The 21,878-nt window shown below is 42.6% G+C and overlaps 1 protein-coding gene and 1 pseudogene across 1 annotated transcript; one reads left to right on the forward strand and one right to left on the reverse strand.

Moving 5' to 3' along the window:
• Window positions 1–1,018: 1,018 nt before the first annotated feature.
• On the reverse strand, window positions 1,019–21,357 carry CWC25 (CWC25 spliceosome associated protein homolog). The gene is made up of 10 exons (XM_036930347.2): window positions 21,175–21,357; window positions 18,917–19,089; window positions 13,315–13,551; window positions 11,188–11,257; window positions 10,347–10,474; window positions 9,632–9,695; window positions 8,813–9,024; window positions 8,345–8,443; window positions 3,130–3,291; window positions 1,019–2,471 (listed from the first exon to the last, which is right to left on the reverse strand). The coding sequence occupies exons 1-10, from the start codon at window positions 21,190–21,192 to the stop codon at window positions 2,357–2,359; spliced, it is 1,278 nt and encodes a 425-aa protein (XP_036786242.2). The 5' UTR covers window positions 21,193–21,357; the 3' UTR covers window positions 1,019–2,356.
• Window positions 13,559–16,367, forward strand: LOC130683571 (mitochondrial import inner membrane translocase subunit Tim17-A-like; annotated as a pseudogene).
• Window positions 21,358–21,878: the final 521 nt, after the last annotated feature.

Genomic DNA, 21,878 nt, shown 5'->3' on the forward strand with positions numbered 1-21,878 from the left:
GCGAAAGAGGGGGCGGCCGAGACGTCGCACAAGCCAGCGGCCCCAGGCCTCCCCCGGACCGATCCCCACCCCTGCTCCCTCACCGCGCCATGGTCGCGCCCGTCCCGTTACCTCCCCACCCCGCCTGGGTGGTTCCGTCCGCCCCACGCTCCGCCTGCCCCACCCCGCCCCGCCCCAGGGCGCCAGCCGACCCGCTTCGCACCCCGCCCCCGGGCGGTGCCACGGTCCGGCCGTCACCAGTCCCTCTCCTCCCTCCCGGGTGGTAGCGTCCGTCCCGGGGAGGCAGCGGCCGCCCCGCCCGCTCCTCCTCCCCGGGCCTGACAGGAACCAGGCCGGCCTCCGCACGCCTCAAAGCCCCGCTGCCAAGCAGAGAGGAGAAGAGCGCCGGGTAGGTCTCGCTGTCTACAGCAGGAGGGTCTCCCTTTCTGGGCCCCCAAAGCCAGGGTTTGGCTCTTTCCCGCAACCTGACGTGCCAAGATGGCGGCGGTGCCACAGCTCCGGAGGGGAGGAGGGGCGGGAATGCGAGGAGGGTGGGATGTACCATCCCCACCCCGGGGGAGACAGAAGGTACACAGCAAGGGGAAAAGGAAGTCCTGCCGCGAAAACCAAGGAACGCCCCCTCGCTCCACCCAAGCGTGGATCTTCCCACTCCCCCGGCCTAGGGCGCGATGCCCCCCCGCGGGACACGCCCCTACCCCCAGGGCCAATGAGAAGAGCAGGCCGGGAGCCCTGGGTTTTATGAATGAGTTCCGCACCCACCCACCTGCCGCCCGGCCTCCTCCCGCCAAAGGGTCGAGTGAAGAGACTGCTGGCGCCTTACAACATCCATCCTACAGCAGAGAATCATCCTCGTCTTATTCTCTGGCTCACTTCGTGAAATCTTTTGAGTAAACTGCCCACGCTGTTACGTAATTCCAGTCAGACGAAGGATCTGCGTATATTCGACACACATTATCATCAATATTGCTTTGTATGGGAATTCATATGTTTGGTATTCAGCACATGGTCGCTCTTTAAACAGTTACAAAAATAAATGTAGCCTTTATTACCAAGTAATAAAATAAAAGACAATTAACTCTAGCATAGGGAAGCAGGATGAAGTGATTAACTAAGTAACAGTGTATGTTACTTTCTCTCTGGGAAAGGACTGGGTTTCAAGCATTACAGTGCCTGGCATCCATAAGTGCTCAAACATATAAATCGAGATTCGTTTTAGGCAGATTTAGGGATGAGCAGAACAAGGAACTAGCCTAGCTAATGTGTGGGTCTAATGAGGGCTTCTGGAGAAAGAATAGAGAAAAGAGTGAAGACAGAAGACTGGTCCCATTTTTTTTTTTAATACCTGACTAAAAAATAGTAGCAAACAACTCCCGAAAATCTAGAATGTATAAGGATTATTACACAATAAAATGGAAGCCATGAAATAAACAGCTTCCATTTTATTCTCTTTTAGGAGCCAGGGAGCATACTGGCAATTTGGTCCTAACTCCTAAAATCATCTGACTTCACTGCCCTGCCCACATCTAAGTCCTAAGCAGTGTAAAAAGATAGATATTCTAGATGCGATCGATAAACCCAGACTCCTCTGAAACTAGCTGGATTCCCAGAGGAAAAAAAAGCTGACATGCCTTACTGCATTACTACTCAACATGATAGAATGTGGTTCCATTACACAGGAAAGTCACTTACCAAAAAGAATATTGTCACAAGGCTAACTTCCTTTAAAAAACAAGTAAAATTATACATTTGTACATAAACACACTACACTTTTACAGTTCAGAAGATAGTCCAAATAGTTCAACAGTTCATTTAGGGCTTTTTTGTATTGTTTTATCTTCCACATTCTTTGTCACTCCCTTGGCTCTGCCCTATGCTGACATCCTTCTGTCACATTATCTACTAAATCAAGCAAATGTTTTGCATTTATCCCACTAGGCACAATCTATCTGGGTGACTGAAGAGAGAAGTTTCTGAAAGTCCGGTCTGTACTGAGACTGGAATAGGTCTGTTCATGCAGGTGGGAATAGGTCTGTTCCCATAGGGAGTACAAAGACCACAGGGAGCAGCCTTCCATAGCAGGATGAGCACTCACACCTACAGGGGCCAGGGCCCACCCATTAAAAACATAATTAGAACCCACTCTGTATCCGGCAAAAGTTACTGAGAGTCCCACAAAGCAAGTCACACTGGTTCTCAAAGTAAGTGAGCTGTTTCAGGAACTGCTGAAGAGTCACTTTGAACAGTGGTGGTTTGACATCTGTGGAAGAAGTTACTTGAACTCTTATAAAGAGAATTTTTAAGGGATCAGTAGCCTCCCCAAAAAATTCAGGAAAGCCAGCAAGAGAGGGGATGGTTTTCATCTTTTCATAAAGTTCTTCTCCAGAGCTACAGAAGTTCTCTGTAGAGAGTAGATATTCCGCTTCACCCGATCCTCCAGGGACGAGGTCGATGTACTCTCTAGCTTCATGCGGCTAAAAAGAGAAGACAGGCAGTTATAAATAACAAACATTTGTCAACTGGTCAACTATATGGCAGAATTAGAAGAAACAGGTTGCTAGCTATAAAGCAGATGTAGAAACACAAATACTTTTTTTTTTTTTTTGGTATCATTAATCTACAATTGTATAAAAGGAACATTATGTTTACTAGACTCGCCCCATCACCAAGTTCCCCCCCCCCCACAAACCCCATTACAGTCATTGTCCATCAGCGTAGTAAGATCCTGTAGAATCACTACTTGTCTTCTCTGGAAACACAAGTACTTTTAAGCCCACATAGATAACTTGTGCGACTCCATCTGGAACTCAATTTTTTAAACCAGTGTCCATAAGGGAAAATTTATCTGTTTTCGAAAATAAGTTAAAGCCTCACTGCAAAAAGGCTTCCTGACCCAGGAATTCTTATTTAAAAGGAAGAGTTAATGAAAATACCAATTTGCTTCTCCCCTCAAATCAGTAACATCCTACTGTCTGGCCAGCAACTGGGAGTAGTAACAAAGGTGGCCTGGAGACTGAGCTCTGTGTTCTCTCTGCACAGACACATGAGAACACAATGAAGGAACCAGCTGCCTCACTGCCTCCTTGGGACCATCGCTATACAAACCATTAGGGAGGAAGAAGATGCACTCACTGGATAAACTTCCCATCTCGGGAGTCCAGTCTCTCCAGCCTCTGCTCCCGTTCATCATCCTTAGCATGCCTCTTGAGAATGTTCATCCTTTCCTCCTCCCGCCACTTAGCATTTTCCATCATCTCTTGCCGTTTTCGCTCTAGTTCCTCCAATGAGAGCTTTCTGTTGAACACAAAAACCACCCAAAGAGATTTAGTTCTCTCCCAGCAAATAACAGAAACACTACAGGAAAAACAGAAATTAGGTTCTCCACCTCACTGCTCTCCTTCCAAGGAAATGCCCAACCCAGAGCCAAGCCCACTATGAGATGCCATCCTTTCTAACATTTTAGGTGGTTTTATTCAAATTTCAAAGACTTTTAGTGAAGGGTTCCATACTCTCATTCAGTAACCTCTGGAGTGATTATACTGAAACATTCAATATAAAATATTCCAATTGTTTGCTGAAAAACTTAAAGAACAGAGGATTGTTATCCACGTGACTGCTGACATCTATATCTACCCACTGGAGATGCTTAGAAATTAAAGGACATAGCCCATGAGTATACCACTTTAGGACTAAGCTAGAAGCTAGATGCCTGAGAATTCAGCTTAATCTCAGAAAATAATAGACAGGTCTTCTTTCCTGGCACTCAGTGCAAATGAAATTAGAGCAAAAAGAGGAGGTGAAGAACCGGCTCAATCACTGTTTAACAAGGTCAGACATTTAAATCCACTGCTTCTCAAATGGGTGATGTAAGATTCCCCCTTTAAAAGGAAAAATAATTGTCGAGAGTCCCCTAAGGGAGTGGGAGACCAATTTTGAGAAACAAACTTAAAATACTAAAGCCTGACGTTTATTTATAGTGAAATGACAACACTCCCCTTCAAAAACCTCACTAAATAAAACATAAAACTACATAGAGAATGGGAAAGAACACAAGAGTTGTCAACAAATTGTTGCAAGATAGAACTGGGTGAAAGAGTGGTAACTATTTTAACAGATCAGAGGAAACCGAATTCTAAGTGCCTGATACTAATCAGAAGCAAAATCCCAGAAAGGCTCAGAGACCTAGGCACCGAGGACTTCAGAGGATGGCAGGGAGGCATAAAGGCCACAAATGATGGGACTAATTTAAAGTCTGTGTAAGAGGCACTGAAGACACTCCTGGGTCTTCATGCCTAACTTGGGGAAACTAGTGACTGTTCTCCCAAATCTACATGAGATCTCCAGAGAAGAGACCATCTGGTAGTTTCTAGAGAGCAACACTAGACAGGAGATCAGAAGATTCAGAGGCATCAGGCACAGCAGAGGAATCTGGCAGAAACACCAAGGCAAACAAGCATGAAATGGATGTCCACACACTCAACACTGAGAATCCCAGACCCTGCTGGGATCTGTGCTGTCTCCCACAACACCACCAAGTCAGCCTTAGAGCCATTGGTCAGGCAACCAGAGGGTTTTTTCTCTGGAGATATTTAATGGCCCCTGACAAAAGGACCAAAGATACTGATATCAGAGTGTCCCCAGCTAAGAACCGTTTAAACCCAATCTCCTCCAAGTAAACAAGCCCTGCCCAAATATAATATGGTGATTTCAGCTTTTTAAAGCCTTACTCTTCAATACAAATAGGCAGTGAAATATTACCAAACACTTCAGGAAAGCCTCTGACATGAAAGAACAAAGCAAAAGGAAAAGGGAACTTAAAGAAGATAAAGCACAAAAAAACTTCTAAAAATTTTACAACAAAAAATCTCACTGAGAGAAAACAAAGGAAAGAAATTATATCATTAAAATGAGAAATGGGAGGCTTTTTAAAAAGAACAATCAGAACATAAAAGAGCTCTTAGAAATTAGGAAAGTATCAGAGAAATAATACAAGAAAATTTCCTGGAACTGAAAGTCATGGGACATTGAACGACGCAAGTACTGACCCTAGAGAAAATGTAAAAATCATATAAGAGAAATGTAACCTCAGTATTGTGCTTGGCAATGAAAAGTATCAGTGATCAATATTTATAAAACATAGTAACATGAATCTACATACTGATTAACGCAGAAATGGTGATATAACCATAATGGAAAGATTGGGGAGAGAAGAAACATGGGACTGGGAACATGTAAGAGCTCATTACTCTAAGGCCTCATTATTCTAACAGAAAGAAAATATCTAGTGTCTAAAATTGATTAATTACAAGACAGCAACATAGGCATAATTTTAAAACTAGGTAGTTACCAAAAGAAATGGCTCAAAGAGCTGAAAGTGGTTGTCACGGGCAGCATGACTAGAGATGAGGTCAGACAGGGCAAGGAACTGGTGGTTTTTGCTATAAGACTTTTAGTATTTTTTCACTTTTGAAAATATGTGTATGTATTATTTGCTCAAAACAATTTAAGAAATGATGCCTCCATAATAATTATTAATTAGTGTAAGAAAAATAACTCCAACTTATGAACACTGAGAAGGAATTAGTGGTTACCAAAGGGGAAGGGTTTGAGATGGAGCATAATATACTCTGGGAAGGCAGGGAAAGATATGACGTATTTTGGAAAGTTGTCAGTAAAAATTAAACCTTTTACTATCTACTGTTAAAAGAACATATGGGATGTGAACAGTTCCCAGGAATGTGTTGTTTTAATTTGTCTGATTTTTCTCAAACTATTCAAATTCAGTTAGACAATATCCATCATATCATTGAAAAGTTTTCACAAATGCCTAGGTACTAACTGGTTTTCTTGGTTTCACTGGATATGGCTGGTAATTGTAGGTCTGCTTTTGTTATGTAGCTGTATTCCTATTATGTTAATGTGTGTACGCAATTTAATTAGTTTGTTAAAACCTATACATGCTTATGTTACTCTACAAGAAGATATGTCAAAGAAATAATCAATCTGTTTTACTGCCCTTGTCTAGCTTGGATTAACACATAGTCTACAGGCACACACCTGATCATCTACATTTGCCCTCTTACAACACTAAACTATGTTTTCTACCTTTATCTTGCATCTACCTACCACCTCAGCATTTTATTAAAAATAATAATAATAATAAAGGGAGAAATGTGGGATCCACATATAAATCAAGTATAAAAATCAAACGAATATTCATATTTGACCTGACTGTTTATAGTTCATAATGCGTGATCAAAACCAAAAGTTTCTGTGATGACTGCCCTTGTACTGTTCACCATGTAAGAACTTATTCACTATGTAAGAATTTGTTCACCATGTAAGAACTTGTTCATTATGCTTCAGAAGATTGGAGACTTGATGAGAATTAGGCTTGGGGTGGATTAATGATTGTGCATTGAGCATTGACTCCCCTATACAGAATTTTATTCTTGTTAACAACCATTTGATCAATAAATATGAGATGCCCTCTCAAAAAAAAAAAAAGAAATAATCAATCTTCCCATGTTTTTTTCCATCTGCTACTTCTATAGCTTTTCTTCTTCCTTCCTAATTACAACCCTTTAGTAGAATTCGTGTCTCATATAGAAAATTACCGAGTATCATAATTCTTCCAAGTGGTAAAGATACCTCAAGACAAATGCTGGGCATAGAAGCCACAGGGCATAAATCTACAAAGAAGTAAAAAGCTAACCTTTTCAAAGAATATTGCTTCTCTCTCACTTACCAACTTTACATTTCCCTGTATGGCCCAGGAAGATGACTGGTTAGCCAGAGACGGGTAAGATTCCTCAAGGGAGGAACAACCTAAGACAGGCACAGTCGCAGGGGGACCATCAGGTGAGAAATTGGGGATCAACAGAAGTGAGGCTTAGAACCTCACCCCCCATTTTGAGAGAAATCTTCTGCATCCGTGGATGTTTTGTTGCCCTTGTCTAGCTTGGATTAATACTTAGTCTATAGGCACAGATCTGATCATCTACATTTGCCCTCTTACAGCACTAAATTATGTTTTCTACCTTTATCTTGCACCTACCTACTACTTCAGCATTTTAGTAAAAAATAATAATAATAATAATAAGGGAGAAATGTGGGATTCACATATAAATCAAGTATAAAAATCAAACGAATAATCATATCTGACTTGATTGTTTATAGTTCATGATGCGTGATCAAAACCGAAAGTTTCTGTGATATGACTGCCCTTGCACTGTTCACTATGTAAGAACTTACTCACTATGTAAGAACTTGTTCACCATGTAAGAACTTGTTCGTTATGCTTCAGAAGATTGGAGACTTGAGAATTAGGCTTGGGGTTGATTAATGATTGTGCACTGAGTCCCCTATACAGAATTTTATTGTTGTTAACAACCATTTGATCAATAAATATGAGAGATGCCCTCTCAAAAAAAAAAAAAAATTTGAAGCAAATAAAGCAACTTTGAGTTAAAAAAAAAACACAAGTCAGACTTACCATAGGATAATTTAAAAATAGTCATACCAAAGTGGGGGAAAAAAAAAAATTTAAACTTTTCAGAAAGTTTCTGTTCCTTGGAAACTTAGGGAATCAGACAATTAAGAGTTAAAAGGGAACTCAGTCTGCCTCTCTAACAACGAAAGAGGTTTCTGTAGACTCTCGGTGGTTCTCAACATTGGCTGTGTTTGAACCACAAGGGAGCTTTAAAAACATAAATTTCTGAGCCCACTCCCAGAAAGTATGATGTAATAGGGATGGGGTGTTGCTGGGCAATGAGGTTTTTTTTTTAAAGCTTCCCAGGTAATTCTAATGTGCAGCCAATTTGTTTAGGCATAGAAGAAAGTTCACACAAGTTGTCCATCTCATCTAAACTTCTACTAAAAGCAACCAATACCCATAGGAATAGCCTTTCCTAGGCACAGCCAACTCCTGTCAGGTCCCACGGCTGCACACCCTGTTCTGTCTGACCCACTCCACATCCAGCTCAAACACAGAGTCCACCTTAGGGTGCCTGCCCTGAAGGAGAACACCCTGCTTCTCATTTACCTAACACCTCAAGAAAGGAACACTCTCTCAAGAAAAGCTTCTTTGTGGAAATCTCTATGAAAATTAATATGTTTATAGATGTTGAGAGACAGTCACTTCATCATTGTTCATTAAGTCAAAGCTCTTTACTTTGCCCTTTCAATGTGCTTCCCAGAGCAGCGAGGCAGGCAGACTGTTAGAAGTTGACAAGAAGAATAAAAGCTGGTTTGGCAGAAAGGTAATGTAGATTATTCACTTGCCCTGGTTTGAGCCATTCCCAGAGTCAGGCCCACAGTCTGAAGTTCTCGTGGGCTCTCAACTCACCTGGTGTACCCAGGTGCATGCCGCCTTTGGTAGACCTCTTTTCTAGGTGATGGGCTCTTAGTTCGGCATCTCTCTCTCCTGTTTACCTTAGAGTTGTGCCTGGAACAGACAGAAGGCAGAGAGGAGAAAAGCCTTTTCAATACAGGGTCTTTTATCCTGTCCCTCAAACAATGGAAGTAAAGCTAACATTCTTAAAGAGTTATAATCCAAGTTGAAAAGAAGAGTGGACAGAAGTGGAAGAAAAGCAAAGGCATAAAGGTATATAAGATTTGATATTAAACCCACTCCAGAGATTCTCCATATATAAATACATAGCTTTACATTGTGGTAAGGAAAAAAATGATATAACAGAAAAACACAGCAAAGACATTTTGAAAAATCAAATGAATAGACATCACCAAAAGCAAGTATTTGCTTGACCAGGCCCCCACATTTGCAGGTTATTTCCCAGTGAATTACCACACTCACAGTTTGCTTGGCCTTGGGGACTGTGACCTTCTGCCTGGGGAGCGAGACCTCCTGTCCCGGGACCCTGATTCTCTGGTGTTCTTCTTGCTGGCATGTCTGGGAGGTGAGTGAGAGGAGCTTCTGGACCTGGAGTAATTCTTCAGTCCATGCACTCCCTTTTGCTCAGCCATCAGAGGACCCTGCAATCTGTGGCTATGGTGGGAGTCCCTGATCTGTATCATCAAAGAGAGGAAGAAAAGCTGTTTATAGGAAAATCCAATAACTCAAAGAAAATGAAGTGAAACAAGGAAATGAATGAGCACTGTGGTTCTGTAAGGAGCCCCATTCCACAGAGCCATACAAACTTAGGAAAGGTATTTTCAGAATCCCCTAAAAGAATGTACTCACCCTACTACCTAAACTGGCATGGCTCTTCACTACAGCATAAGGAGGAGTGTGAGGCAGAGTTTGGAGGATAGGACCTAAAGTTAAACATGCTGAGGGGAAAAAGGAACCAGAGGGATGTACATTTGTCAGAAGTCATCAACCTGTATACTTAAAACATATGCATGTCACATAAGTTGTCTGCAGAGGGATGGGCAGATGCCTAGATGCGCACTGGCAGTTTAACCTCTCTGCTCAGAGGGCCCTCAGCCACGATCAGAGGCTCAGGGATAAGGTCTGCACCTATTCCTAGCAGCTCCAGTCTGGCTGTCCAAACTCCCTCTTCCCACATGAAGTACAATTAGCTGCTAAAAATGCTCTATATTCAAAAAGGCTATCAAGTGGGCTCATTCCATGATCCCAGAGTCATTCCCTTTGAGAAGCCCACATCCTTACCTGTAAGCCATATCCAGGAACCTTAGACAAAACAGAGGAAGAATTTGCCACCTTCTTTTGAGATCTGAGAGATTAAAACACACACTCATTGAAAAGGAAAATGGCTTAAGGTCCAGTTTAAATCTCTGGTGCTGAAACATGCTTCCTGCTTTAATCGTGACCTTTCCCACCCTGCAGCTCCTACTTGGGAGTGTGTCTCTCTATTGTGACTGGCTTTGCTAAAAGATGTATCAACATAGTCATGCTATTCCTGTGAAAAGCAGTAGTCTAGCTTTTCTGCCCCAACCCCCAAACACATTCTCCTCTCACCTCATGCTGCTATTCCAGGGACTAACAGTGACTCAGCAGTGACAACCCTGACTGCCCCCACAGAGAAGACACACAGACGGGGCCCATATGGGCCCATTAACGCATTTGAAAAGAAAAAGCCTACATAAGACCCACTTCAGTCTTGGGAAATCATAAGCCGAGATGAAAGTCATATCCAGGATGTCTGACCTAAGACCCACAAGGTTACAGTCAGCTCTGTTAGAGAGTCATGCCAAGATCTCCAAGGAACTCTAGCACTGGATGGCAAGGTCTGTGGGCACAGGGCCCATGAACAAGTGTTCACCACTTAAAAGCCAGTTTCCAGCACAGAGCAAGTGTTCAGTTAGATCTGGAAGGAATGTGTGAATGAACCAATGATGAGGGCGGCCCTCATCCAGACGCTCACCTCCCCCGGCTGCGCTCATTCTCGCTACTGCAACGATCACTACTTGAGCTTCTGTGCTTATGTTTCTTGTGCTTCTTTTTCTTCTCCTTCTTTTTCTTCTTCTCCTTTTTTTCCAGACTCATTTGCAACTAGAAAATGTCCAGAACATAACCATGCAAGATTACTGAGTCCCCTGTCAGTCCCTCTGAAGGGACTGGGTCGTGGACAAACTCCCTGATGCCAGGCCTCTGGGTCTACAGAGGTCCAGGACATTATCAGTGTTTCCCTGTCAACAAATGGGGAGGTTCTTAACCCTGACTATGCACAAACCCCTCTAGACTACTCAACAGAATCTCTGAAGAGTGAATCTGGAATTTGTGTATTTAAACAGCTCCTCAGAACTACTGTCTAGGAATTTACATTCTATCAAAAGAACTCCAACTCCACTGAAAACAATTGGGGACTGCAAGACTAATCTTTAAGTTTTCCTTACCAACTAAGCCAAGGAACAATCACACAATATATCATGTGAATGATGAATGGGCCCTGGAGGCTTGGTATCACCTGGCCTCCTGAACACTCTGCGTGACCATGCTTCCCACAGGCGTATCCTATAGCCCTCTTTCTGAAAACATGGCATCTCATGGTGCTTTTCCAACCAAAGACATAGAAGAGGAAATCAAGTGAATTATTAAGCTCGATAAATTAAGACTGCATAAATCACCAGAAGAAGGGCTCTAAACGACATTAATTTTAAAAGCCATTCTGTTTTCCTCCTCATAAAGTAAGAGTAAATGGAGAGCAGTTCTCATGTTAAGTAGAGAAAAGATACTCTTGGTGCTTATCTGACACACTAACTTACCAGTTCTTTGATTTTCTTCATTTTCACAGGATTATTCAATACTTCTCTTTTTTTCTCCTCCTCCTTCTTTCTAAAGAAAAAGAAGAAATGATAAAAATCATGACTATTTCTTTTGGAAAGGGGAATAAGCCATTCCCTCTACTTTCTACAATTCTATGTAGCAAGTTTTTTTCCAAATGCATGCAGACAGGCCCTAAGTTGAAATCTAAGTGATGGTGTAGACACCAGAAATACAGCAAACCTGCAGAAGGGACTGAATACTGAATATTGTGGGGCAAGTATATACTGGTTCCCTGCAATACAAGACAGTGAATTTGGTCTGTTTCTTATTAGGGTTCATGCTCAGGGCTTCCCAACTGGTCAAGTAAATGGGTGTCATCCTGTGTATCAAATGGTTGCTGTGTATCAACTGGGTGAAACATTTCAATACTACCTTCACTGTTTAGCATGGTAACTGCCTTGGAAATAAAGAGAATGAAATTCCTCTGTCACAAAGTCTTACTCTCATATGTTGTTCATAAGAGGATAAACTGGTCATCTTCTTGGAGGACAATTTGGCAACACTTATCACAGCCTACACATACTCTTTAATCTTATAAATTCTTCCTCAAGAATTTGCTAATCTAAGGATATAATCAAGGAGGGTCACTACAAAGTTGTTTGCATTATAACTGAAAATTTGGAAACAAGCTAGGAACTCAACAAGAGTATTAATAAGTTATAGTATATCCATACAATATGGACATAAAAAATTATGTGACAGAAGCATAGTTATTAGCAACACAGAGTATGTTCCATATATATGATTAGGTGAAGAAGAGTTTTACAGAATAGTGAGCACAATATTTGTACACCAATGTTCACAGCAGCATTACTCACAATAGCCAAAAAGGTGGAAGTAACCCACATGTCCTTCAACAGATGAATGGATAAACAAAATGTATGCAATGAAATATTATCCAGTTTCGCAAGATAAAAAGCTTCTGGAGATTGGTTGTACAACAGTGTGGATACACTTAACACTACTGAACTGTATGCTTAAAATGGTTAAGACAGTAAATTTTATGTGTATTTCACCACAATGTTTTTAAAAAGAAGGAAATTCTGACCCATGCTACAAAACAGGGATGAACTTTGAAGACACCATGCTGAGTGAAACAAGCCAGTCACAAAAAGACAATCACCAAATGACTCCACTTACATGCAGTAATTAGAGTAGCTAAATTCATAGAGACAGAAAGTAGAACGATGGTTGCCAGGGGCTGGTGGGGAGGGAGGAATGGGGAGTTCTTGTTTATTGGGTGTAGGGTTTCAGTTTGGGATGATGAAGAAGTTCCAGAGAAGGATGGTGGTGATGGCTGTGCAACAATGTAAATGTACCTGTACACTTAAAAATGGTTAAGATAATAAATTTTATGTTATGTGTATTTGCCATAATTAATTCAGAAGCTAACAAAATGGGAGAAAATGTTTGCACATAATATATAATATCTGTACATACAGTAGGCTATACCTTTAATATATAAATAACTGAAAGAATGTTGAAAAGAAGTATAAATAACATTTTCAATGTTCAACCTTACACACTTGAAATAAAAGAATGCAAATTAAGCCAAAATAAAAAAATAATATGCACAGCATGATCTCATTCAGCACCCAAAATGCAGCTCTACTTTGAACTGTTAGATAGTAGGTTTCAAGTAAGATTCTAAAGTTTCTTTTTAAAGGGTTCTGCTGCAAAAAAAAATGGAGGGAGGAGAGAAGGCCTATTCATCCACCTGACCAACTCCACACATATCCCCAAATTTCCAAAAAGCTGCCAGCCTTTCTCACCTTGTTTCTACCTCCTGGTTTTTGCTTAAAGGCCAAAGATGAATGAATAAATGTAGCTCAATCTGGTCTGGTCCATTTGCCAAACTCTCCGTATCACCTGGACCAGGCACCTTTAATGGAGCCTTCTTCCTGACATCAAGAAGCCCAAATGGAGATAAATTCTTTTATATGGCAGACAAAAGCCAAGAGGAAACCAACTGTGAAGCATGAGGCTATTTAATATCTCTGCTAAGCACTGAAAGGTTTGGACTGAGAAAAACTAACAAGAGCCCCTTCCCAGCCCCTCATCAGTACCTGATGATGAAGAGCGGGTCCTCCCGAATTTTGCTGGCCATGTCAAGAAGGGAATTGGCACCTGATGGGGCAAAGATGGAGCCTGGGAGGAGTCCTGTCTCAGAAGAACAGCCTGCCTCCTTCTCCTCCATCTTCTCAAAAACGTACTTGTCAATGGGGCGCCCCAGCAAGTACTCATCACGGTTCACCATCCCACCAGGACCCTGGTACATCCAGTCCAGTTTTTCTTCTTTTTTCCTAATTTAAGGGAAACAAAAATACAAAGAAAATGTAGACTTCTATAAACCTACCCACAAAACTTGAACATGAGGATACATTACCAGAGCTGATCAGAGCAAGACTCATTCCACAGGCACTACCATGGGCTAAATATGTTACTCCACATGGCACCTGGGAAGAAACAGTGCTTGCCAGCATGGAGCTTACCATTTAGTGGAGAGATCATTTCCATGCACCTAAAGCAATTCATGAGGAAAACCAGTGTTCCTCAACCTGGGGCATGGATTTTTGCTCAGAGCTCCTGAAGGGTCCTTTGCAAAGTCTTTCTATTATGCTTTTATTTCGAGGATGATCCGAAACAGCAAGTGTATTTTGGATCATCATTACCAAGAACAATACCAGTGAGCACATAGGCAGTTGTGTTGTGTGTTTTGGTGCTTACTGTCACACTGGCACAAGCAGGAACACTACATTTGAGAAGATAATGAAAAAAGACCAGAGATAATGTAATAATTATGCTTTCAAGCCAAAATAGGGGGGCCAAATTATGTCACAGCATCATGCCAAACCAATATTTCCCTGAGGTTCTGAGAGAAAAGTAGTAGGAAAATCAAACCCCGACACAATAGACAATAAAGGCATGCTAAGTCTATAATGTTGAAGCAGTCAATACCACACGCATACTGAAAGCAGCCAAGTATTTTCATCAAAACAGTATTTATTATCTATAACATTAAATTCAATGCTTTTTGAATATGACTTTTTTTGCTTACTCTGTATATTTATTTCTGCTTAAAATTATGTAACAACTATGAGCATAAAGAGTCTTCCTAGTTACGTCTTTGGATATTTTTAATGAGAATAATTTAAACCAGTAATGGAGGGTCAGAACCCTCTAGGGTTTTTTTTTTCCTATTAAAAAAATTAGACTGAGAAACACTATAGCCTATACTTAAGAACTGATTGTGGACCACTTGGGTCAGGCTCTACTCAGCTTGCCTGGCCTCATTCATGCCACTGGAGTCCAGATGGAGAGTGTGGGCAAGACCGTGCCCTGGAAAACTGTAGAAGACTATGGTGGGGCTTGTATGATGGGTACCATAGGAAGTGGTGTCTCTCAAGCAATTAAAGGTTTTCAACATTCTTCAGTGGGAGTAAACCAGAGACAAGGGAGCTTTGTAGCAAATATAATGAGGCCTCCATAGTAGGGACATAGCTTTGCAGTACACGAAGGTGTGTTTTCCATGACTGACTACAGTATGATTCAAGTTAAAGGGAAAGAAGATCTCTGGATCCCCATCACAAGTGCTGCCTTAGCAGGAGCCATACTAGCAGCAGGAAACAGACCAGTGGCCATGGTTGCTGGGTGAGCTATAATGGGTGGCATTCTCCTAGATTTAAGCAGAGGAGCTGGTATCTTACTGACAGCATTTGTCTTTATGCTGTTTCCCAGTGGTCCTTGATTTGCTGACGACACCTCCCAGTTGTCTTCCACCCAGTTACCACCCTCACCTTTTGGAAACTATGGACAATACCAATAGGGCTTCTTTCCCAGGATTTCTTTTAACAGAATGAGTAGTAGTTCAAGAAGTATTTTGGAAGAACAAGATACAGTCTGTTTTTAAACCACAGGAAACTATGGCCAAATAGGATATGAAGAGCCATTTAGCACTTCTCTCTATTTAAAGGAACATGGGGGCGGGGATAAGGTGTGAAAAGACAAAATATTTATTTATCCATACTTGGATTGTATTTGTGATCAAGATAAATGTCCAATAGCATTAAAAGAAAATGTAAGTGCTTAGAAGATGACAGACCAAAGGGAAAATAACATTGAAACAAGATCATTATTTCCTTTGGGACTTTGCTGCCTGATTTTGTTTGTTCTGTTATTCAAAAAAACTCCTGTAGGAGGAAAAAAAGAATTGGTTGTGAAATATAGACTACATCAGATCATAAGGTCTAAGCAGGAAGATCAATGGTGACTAGAATATTCCAGGAAGCTCATTTTCCTGAAAGGCACTATAACATATTGGTTATGAGCACTAGCTCTGGAGTCAGGCAATGTAGATTTGAATCTCAGCTCTAAAGCCAAGCAACTTCTCTGAGCCTTGGTGTCCTCACCTGTAAAATGGGGATAAAACAGTACATACCTCACAGGGTTGTTGGGGATTAAATAAGTCAGTGGATTTTTAAGGCACTCAGAAAAATGCATGGCACAAAGTAAGTACTAAATAAACACTAGGTGGTCTTATTATCTATGTACGTTTGTCTCTCCCACCAGGTTTTCTTCAACCGCTACACAGCTGGAGCCACAGTTTATTCACCTGTGAATCCTATACAGTTGCCTAATGGTCACGTGTTCAATGTTTGGCATTTCATGGGCAATGGATCTTGAAACAGGCAGTACTTGTGGAAAGGAAAGCAGGTCTTAGTGACTGGGTAGGGGGGCCTTTAAAAGGACATGTCAAAGATGACTGGAGAGATCAGGCTAATGCATGCCTGGCACTAATAGGGATGAGGAAGTGGGCAATATTTATTTATTCATTTGTGAACATTTACTGAGCATACTTCCTGTGTGCCAGACAGAAGAGTAAGGCTGGAAGGATGAAAAAGATCCAAGCAGTTGGTTGGTCATAGGTTACTGGATGAGACACACAGGTCAACAAATTTCCAAATGGGGCTGGTGAGAGCTAAGCGTGTGTTGAGGTGACTCGGGGGCCTCAAAGAAGAACTGTGTGGTAGGCAGCTGCACATACAGAGACACAATAGTTTGTGTGGGACAAATCTGGAGCCACCAGTATGAAGTAGACAACTGATGCTTGAGGAATGGAGGGGCCCTAAGAGAGAGAAAATGAGTGGAAGCAGAGCCCTTGAGGAGCGTGGGCAGTCATGAAATAAGAGAAAGAAGCTAAATAAATAAGTGAAGGAAAGAGAAGACATGATATGAATTGGTAGGAGAACCAGGAACCTGCAGGCAAAGGAGCAAAACATTTCTGGGGAAGGGCCCCTGAGTCAAATACAGAAGAAAGGATATCAAAGACACAGACAGTACTTCTATGAAGTAGTATTTGCATGGCTCTAGCTAGTCTTAAAAAGACTCAACTGATACCAGTCCTACTCAGGCCTTCTAGTAAGGCTAAGTATGTTGTATAGCTAAGACCCAGGGCCACAGGGGTTGGCCTGGTTCCACCACTAACCAACTGGGTAATCATACAAGTTACTTCCGTGCAGTTCCATAGCTTCATGTCTAAAATGGAGCTAGTAACTACCATCTCTGTTACTCTGAGTGCTTAGATGAGAAACTATTTAGGGTAAAAGCCAGGTAAGAAAAAAATTATAGACTGTTGTTGCTGCTAGGATACAGACTATGTTCTTAATTGAGGCTGCCCATTAGAATCACCCAAGAGCTCTTAAAATATACATTTGTCTTTGCCCCACACACCTCCTACTATTCTTAGGGAATCTGCTTGAGTGGGAACCACTCCCATCTATATGTCACCTTCCAAGAACACTTGTGCAAGGTTGAGATACAACCCTTGGTATAGACCATCATCTAGAAAACATAGTTTTCTAACATTATCAGTAAATATTAAAGCAACACTCTACTGCAAAGAAGGATTTTGATCCAGGATAATAGGGGTATTAAAGTTTTTACTTATTCTGAGAGACACATCACAAACATGGAAAAGATTATCTGAACCACAGAAGTGAATCGTTAGATGCAAAAGGTATTGACTGATATTTTATAGGATAAATTAAAAGTATGACATTGTGCAAAGAACTATACAAAGCAGTCAGATGGACAAGCTGATCATCTAAATACATCTGCAAGTGAAGACCAAAGAAAAGACCTACATGCTGACCCTTGTGTTTTACAATGTTGGAGGATATGTAAGGGAGCACAAAAATCAAAACAATGTAAAATTGCCTCCTTTCAATCACAACAGACAAGCGGGGGTGAGGGTCAGCAACAGGATAAACATTTAACTTCCAGCTCTGAAGCTGCTCATCTATACTCCGACCTCATTAGTTAGACTCTGCCAAGCCCAAATTTCAGACACATCAGGCATATGGTATGTAATGCTTTGCTGAATAAAAACTTCAAAATAACTTTTTATCTTTGGTTAGTGGGAAAGTAAGCCTTTATGACTCAGTCTAAAATTGACACCTGCTTTAAAATGAAGGCTCACAAATCTAAAACTTCACAAATAACAATGAATGGTGTGTTCAACTTATAAACTGCCCAGTAATTAATTTAAATGTGTGAAATTTATTTACTTACATTAAATTATAATGTAAAGTATACAATTTACATAAAGTATAACAATTTAAGTCTATGGCTAAAAAAACATAAAATTTCACTCTTATTTTATGTATGAATGCCCTCAACATATGTGCTGTATTTAAAAATTCTAAAACTCCACTTATTTTGAAACATTCCAAATTTCATACTTAAATCGGAATGGACTTCTCTCCAATCCATTATTCTGAGAGAGTATAATCGTTATCCTGCCTCAGCTCCATAATGTTACTTCCATGAGTTGAAACTGAGCCTCACATACACAAACCTTGAATATCACAAATTCTCCGGTCACAAAATTAAGGAAAAGCCATGTATTTCCAATGCAGGGAGTACGCCACAGACCACCTTGGAGACCCGCCCACAAGGACATGCACAAGGGAAATGATAGTACAGATTATTCAATTTTAGTCTCTCTGTAGGTTTTATTTAATTCTGATTTAGAAATGTATTGCATGTTGTATGCCTTTTATTTTTCTCAGAACACATTTACTCCTACCTCCTTCTACGGGTAAGCTAATTATTATCTGTCACTCTTATCCTATGTTACACAAGAGGAAGCTGAAGCAGAGCAAAATTGAGTGGGACCATCCATAGTTACACAGCTTTTCCTGACAGACACACCATTCACCTACTTCCATGGAACCTCACTGCCCCTCAACATTAGCCTATGATACATAAACAAACCAAAGCAGAACTATGACCTGCACACATGCTGAGAAACAGGGTAGACATCCTCAGTCACAATGACTTGTCAATCATCTACCTTGAGCTTGCCTACACTTAGTTCTTTACGTGTTATCTCATTTAATCCTCAAGAAACCTTAGGAATTGGGTATTCTGACTCCCCTGGTTCTACTGATGTAAGCCAGGTTCCCAAACTTGCTCCCAGTTACATGGCTAGGCTAGTCCATGCAAAGCCAACCTTAGAACCCACGCTAGCAGACTCCAAGACCCATGCTCCTAATCAGCTATTCTGCAACAACTGGAAGAGTCACCCACAGTACAGTCCTGCAGTTCCCTACACACCAGGACACCCAGAGCCCAAACTGCTCCACAGCACCTCAGCTCCTCGCTTACTTGACAGCCCCAACATCTTCTGCATAGCGTTGCATCTCTTCCCGGGCTCTCTCCTCCCGCAGTTCCCGCTGAAGCTCCTCAATCTTCTTCCGTTCAGCCTCATGCTTCTGCTCAGCCTTCCACACCTTCTCCACATTGCGGAGGGTTTGCGGGTGCCAGCTCTTCTTCAGATTCTGGGGTGAATGATAGGAGGGAGAAAACAATGCAGGGAGTGGGTGGGTGGTGAGTATAACTGGCCCTAACTCACCTACCCTCTCCACCCTATTCACACCAAGACAGGCATGTACAAGCAAGATATCTTTCACAATGACAAGGCTGATACTCAACGATCTCTCACACATCAAGGGGTTTTAGTGCAAGGATATAAAGCTTCAGGATAGAAAAGGCCCTTCCTGGATTCCCTTCAAACCCTTTTAACTTGATATGCATATGGATCTGACTTCCATTGGTCATGCCTGAAGTAAGGGTTGGTGATGACCATACAGAAGAAACGGGCAGGGAGATAGGAAGGTATAGACTCTGAAAGACAACAGGACTCGAGTTTTGGCACTGGACATGCATTCTTATGAACACAACTCTTCCTTGAGTCTACTTAACCTGCCTTAAATTTCCAGGGTTTACAACCCCACCTAACACCTCTTTCAACCTTCCTTCCCAGGAATCTGCCCTTGGTTCTGGTCTCCCTTCACAAGAATGTTTCCCCTCTCCTTCCTCCCCATGAGCCACCCACTGCTTTGGTTCAGCTTCCCAGTCAGGGGAGGTTTCCTGGTAGAAGTGACGTCTAAGGACAATTATAAATCAGCCAGTGATGTAGAAGTGGGGGAGAGTAGATTTCCAAACAAAGGAAACAGCACACACAGTTGCAGGCCTAGGGATGAGAAAGAACATAGCACATACAATGCAGCGTGGCTGGAGATGACATACAAGCTGACTGGGGAGAGGGGCTCAGGATGACGTAACAGATTAAGGGCCTTACAAGCCTTGTTAAGGGGATGGATTTTATTCTGTTGACACAGTAGGAAATATTAAAGAGTCATATGCAAGTGAGAGGCCTAACTGGCTATCATGTGGAGATGGACTGGAGATGGCTAAGAATGGAGAGGAGGAGACCAGTTAAGAAGTCTAAATGAGAAAATAGTATAAAGGCACCTGGCATGTGGAAGATATTCAGGGGATATACCAGTCCTCCTCCCCTCCTTCAACATGGGTGATTCTGCCCTCCAGGGACTATTTGGCAATGTATGGAGATATTTTTGGTTGTTACAAGGGAGGAAGGATGCTACTGGCATCCAGTACCTAGAGGCCAGGAGTGCTGCTAAACACCCCATTATGCACAGGACCCCAAACCCCCTACACACACGTACACTACGAAGGATTATCCAGCCCAAAATGTCAATAGTGCTGAAGCTGAGAAACCCTGGATTACGGCTTTTCTGTCCCTAACTACAATTACTTGAAAAATACACTAAGTTGGATGAACCTTGATGGGGTCTTGGAACTCATTCTAATCGCTAACAGCTACTGCACAGGTGGCTATTTGCTGATTCAATTAGCTACACTTTCAAAAGGTTAGCATTTTTCTGTTCTTGCACCATGCTCTTGTGGATTGTCTGCCCTATTTGGGGTCTTAGTTCCCTACAGATAAACTATATAGTTTAAGATAACTTGCCATATAACATATTAAGTGCTATGAATTCAGAAGAAAGCTCTGTCATTACACATCAGAATGTAGCAGTGAAGGAGTAGAAGTCCGAAAGGTGGACATGAAGATAATTTCAGGTTTAAAATGGACCCCAGGACATAGCTCAAGGACGAGGAGAATAGGACACAAACCACCCTTACTATTGCCCAAGACATGACTCTGAACTCCCAGCTGAGGAAGGGAGACGTGTCCCAAGACAAGATATACAAAACAAAGCCGGTGTGACCAGTCCTCGATACCTGCGTCCTTTCCTAGCCACGGTTCCAAAAACTCCCCTCCCGGCTTTCCCAGAATTTACAGCCGGGAGGGCCCCCGCCAACAAACACACAAACACCACCTGCAACCGTTGGCGACACACCTCGAACACCTTTCCAAGTCTCCACTCCGTCTCTCCGTGGACCTAGGGATCCGTCCCCTCCCCAGGGCTACGGCTCCCTCCCCGCGAAAGAAAGGCTGTGCTGTCACGCTAATCTATTCCCACCCCTACCAGTTTTCGTCCCCAGCCCCGATCCGTCTCCGGCCCCAGTCCTCCCACGCCCAGGCCTCACTCACTTACCAGGTCGCCTCCCCCCATGATGGTGCAGACAGTTCCTCCCAAGGCGGATCTGGAAGACTCAGGAAGGACTGGGAGGAAACGAAGAGAAATAGCTCAGCTCTGACCTCTCCAGATCGGGCGCCAGAGGCCACCGGCTGCCACTTTCACTGCCCCATCTGGAATCCACTTCCGGGAGGGCGTTCTATTACCGCGCCAGCGTCGCGGGACCATGACGTTAAGCACGTCCGTCGCGCTGTGCGGATGTGATGTAACGCGCAGTTACGGAGCTTGAGTCCTGATGTCGCGGCGGTGTGGTTACATTCTGGGCTCCTCGGCTGGGCCCTGGTTTCGCGAACGCTGTGCTGAAACGCCGCGCCTCTGTCCTGTTACAGCTGATGCTGGGCCTCGCCCCGCCGTCCAGCTGCAGTGGCAGCGCACCACCGCGTCCCAGTGGGCGTCTCCCCCGCAAGGCCCGGCGTGGACGAGCCTGGGCCCCCTCCCGGACCACCCCCAGCACACACACCCACACCCGGCTTTCCAAACAGGTAGAAACCATCCAACCGGAAGTCCTTGGGCTTCCCTGCACCAAACCTTTAGAATCTGTCAGCTTCCCCATTTCCCTTCATTTACGAGGGAAGAGGCTTCCCTCCTAAGGTCCGGTGGTGCCTCTCTGGGTCCCACCCCTCACATCTGGTAAACTCAATTCCTTTCTCTCTCCAGTGTCT

The sequence above is a fragment of the Manis pentadactyla genome, chromosome 4 (genome assembly GCF_030020395.1).
Source record: "Manis pentadactyla isolate mManPen7 chromosome 4, mManPen7.hap1, whole genome shotgun sequence".
Classification (NCBI taxonomy): domain Eukaryota; kingdom Metazoa; phylum Chordata; class Mammalia; order Pholidota; family Manidae; genus Manis; species Manis pentadactyla.

Excerpts from the sequence above, each read along its gene's own strand:
- CWC25 (XM_036930347.2), bottom strand. Across the intron at positions 11,258-13,314 it reads GACCCGCTCTTCATCATCAG|AAAGAAGGAGGAGGAGAAAA; the intron begins GTACTGATGAGG and ends CTTTTTCTTTAG. Across the intron at positions 3,292-8,344 it reads CATGCACCTGGGTACACCAG|AAAGCTCTCATTGGAGGAAC; the intron begins GTGAGTTGAGAG and ends TGTGTTCAACAG.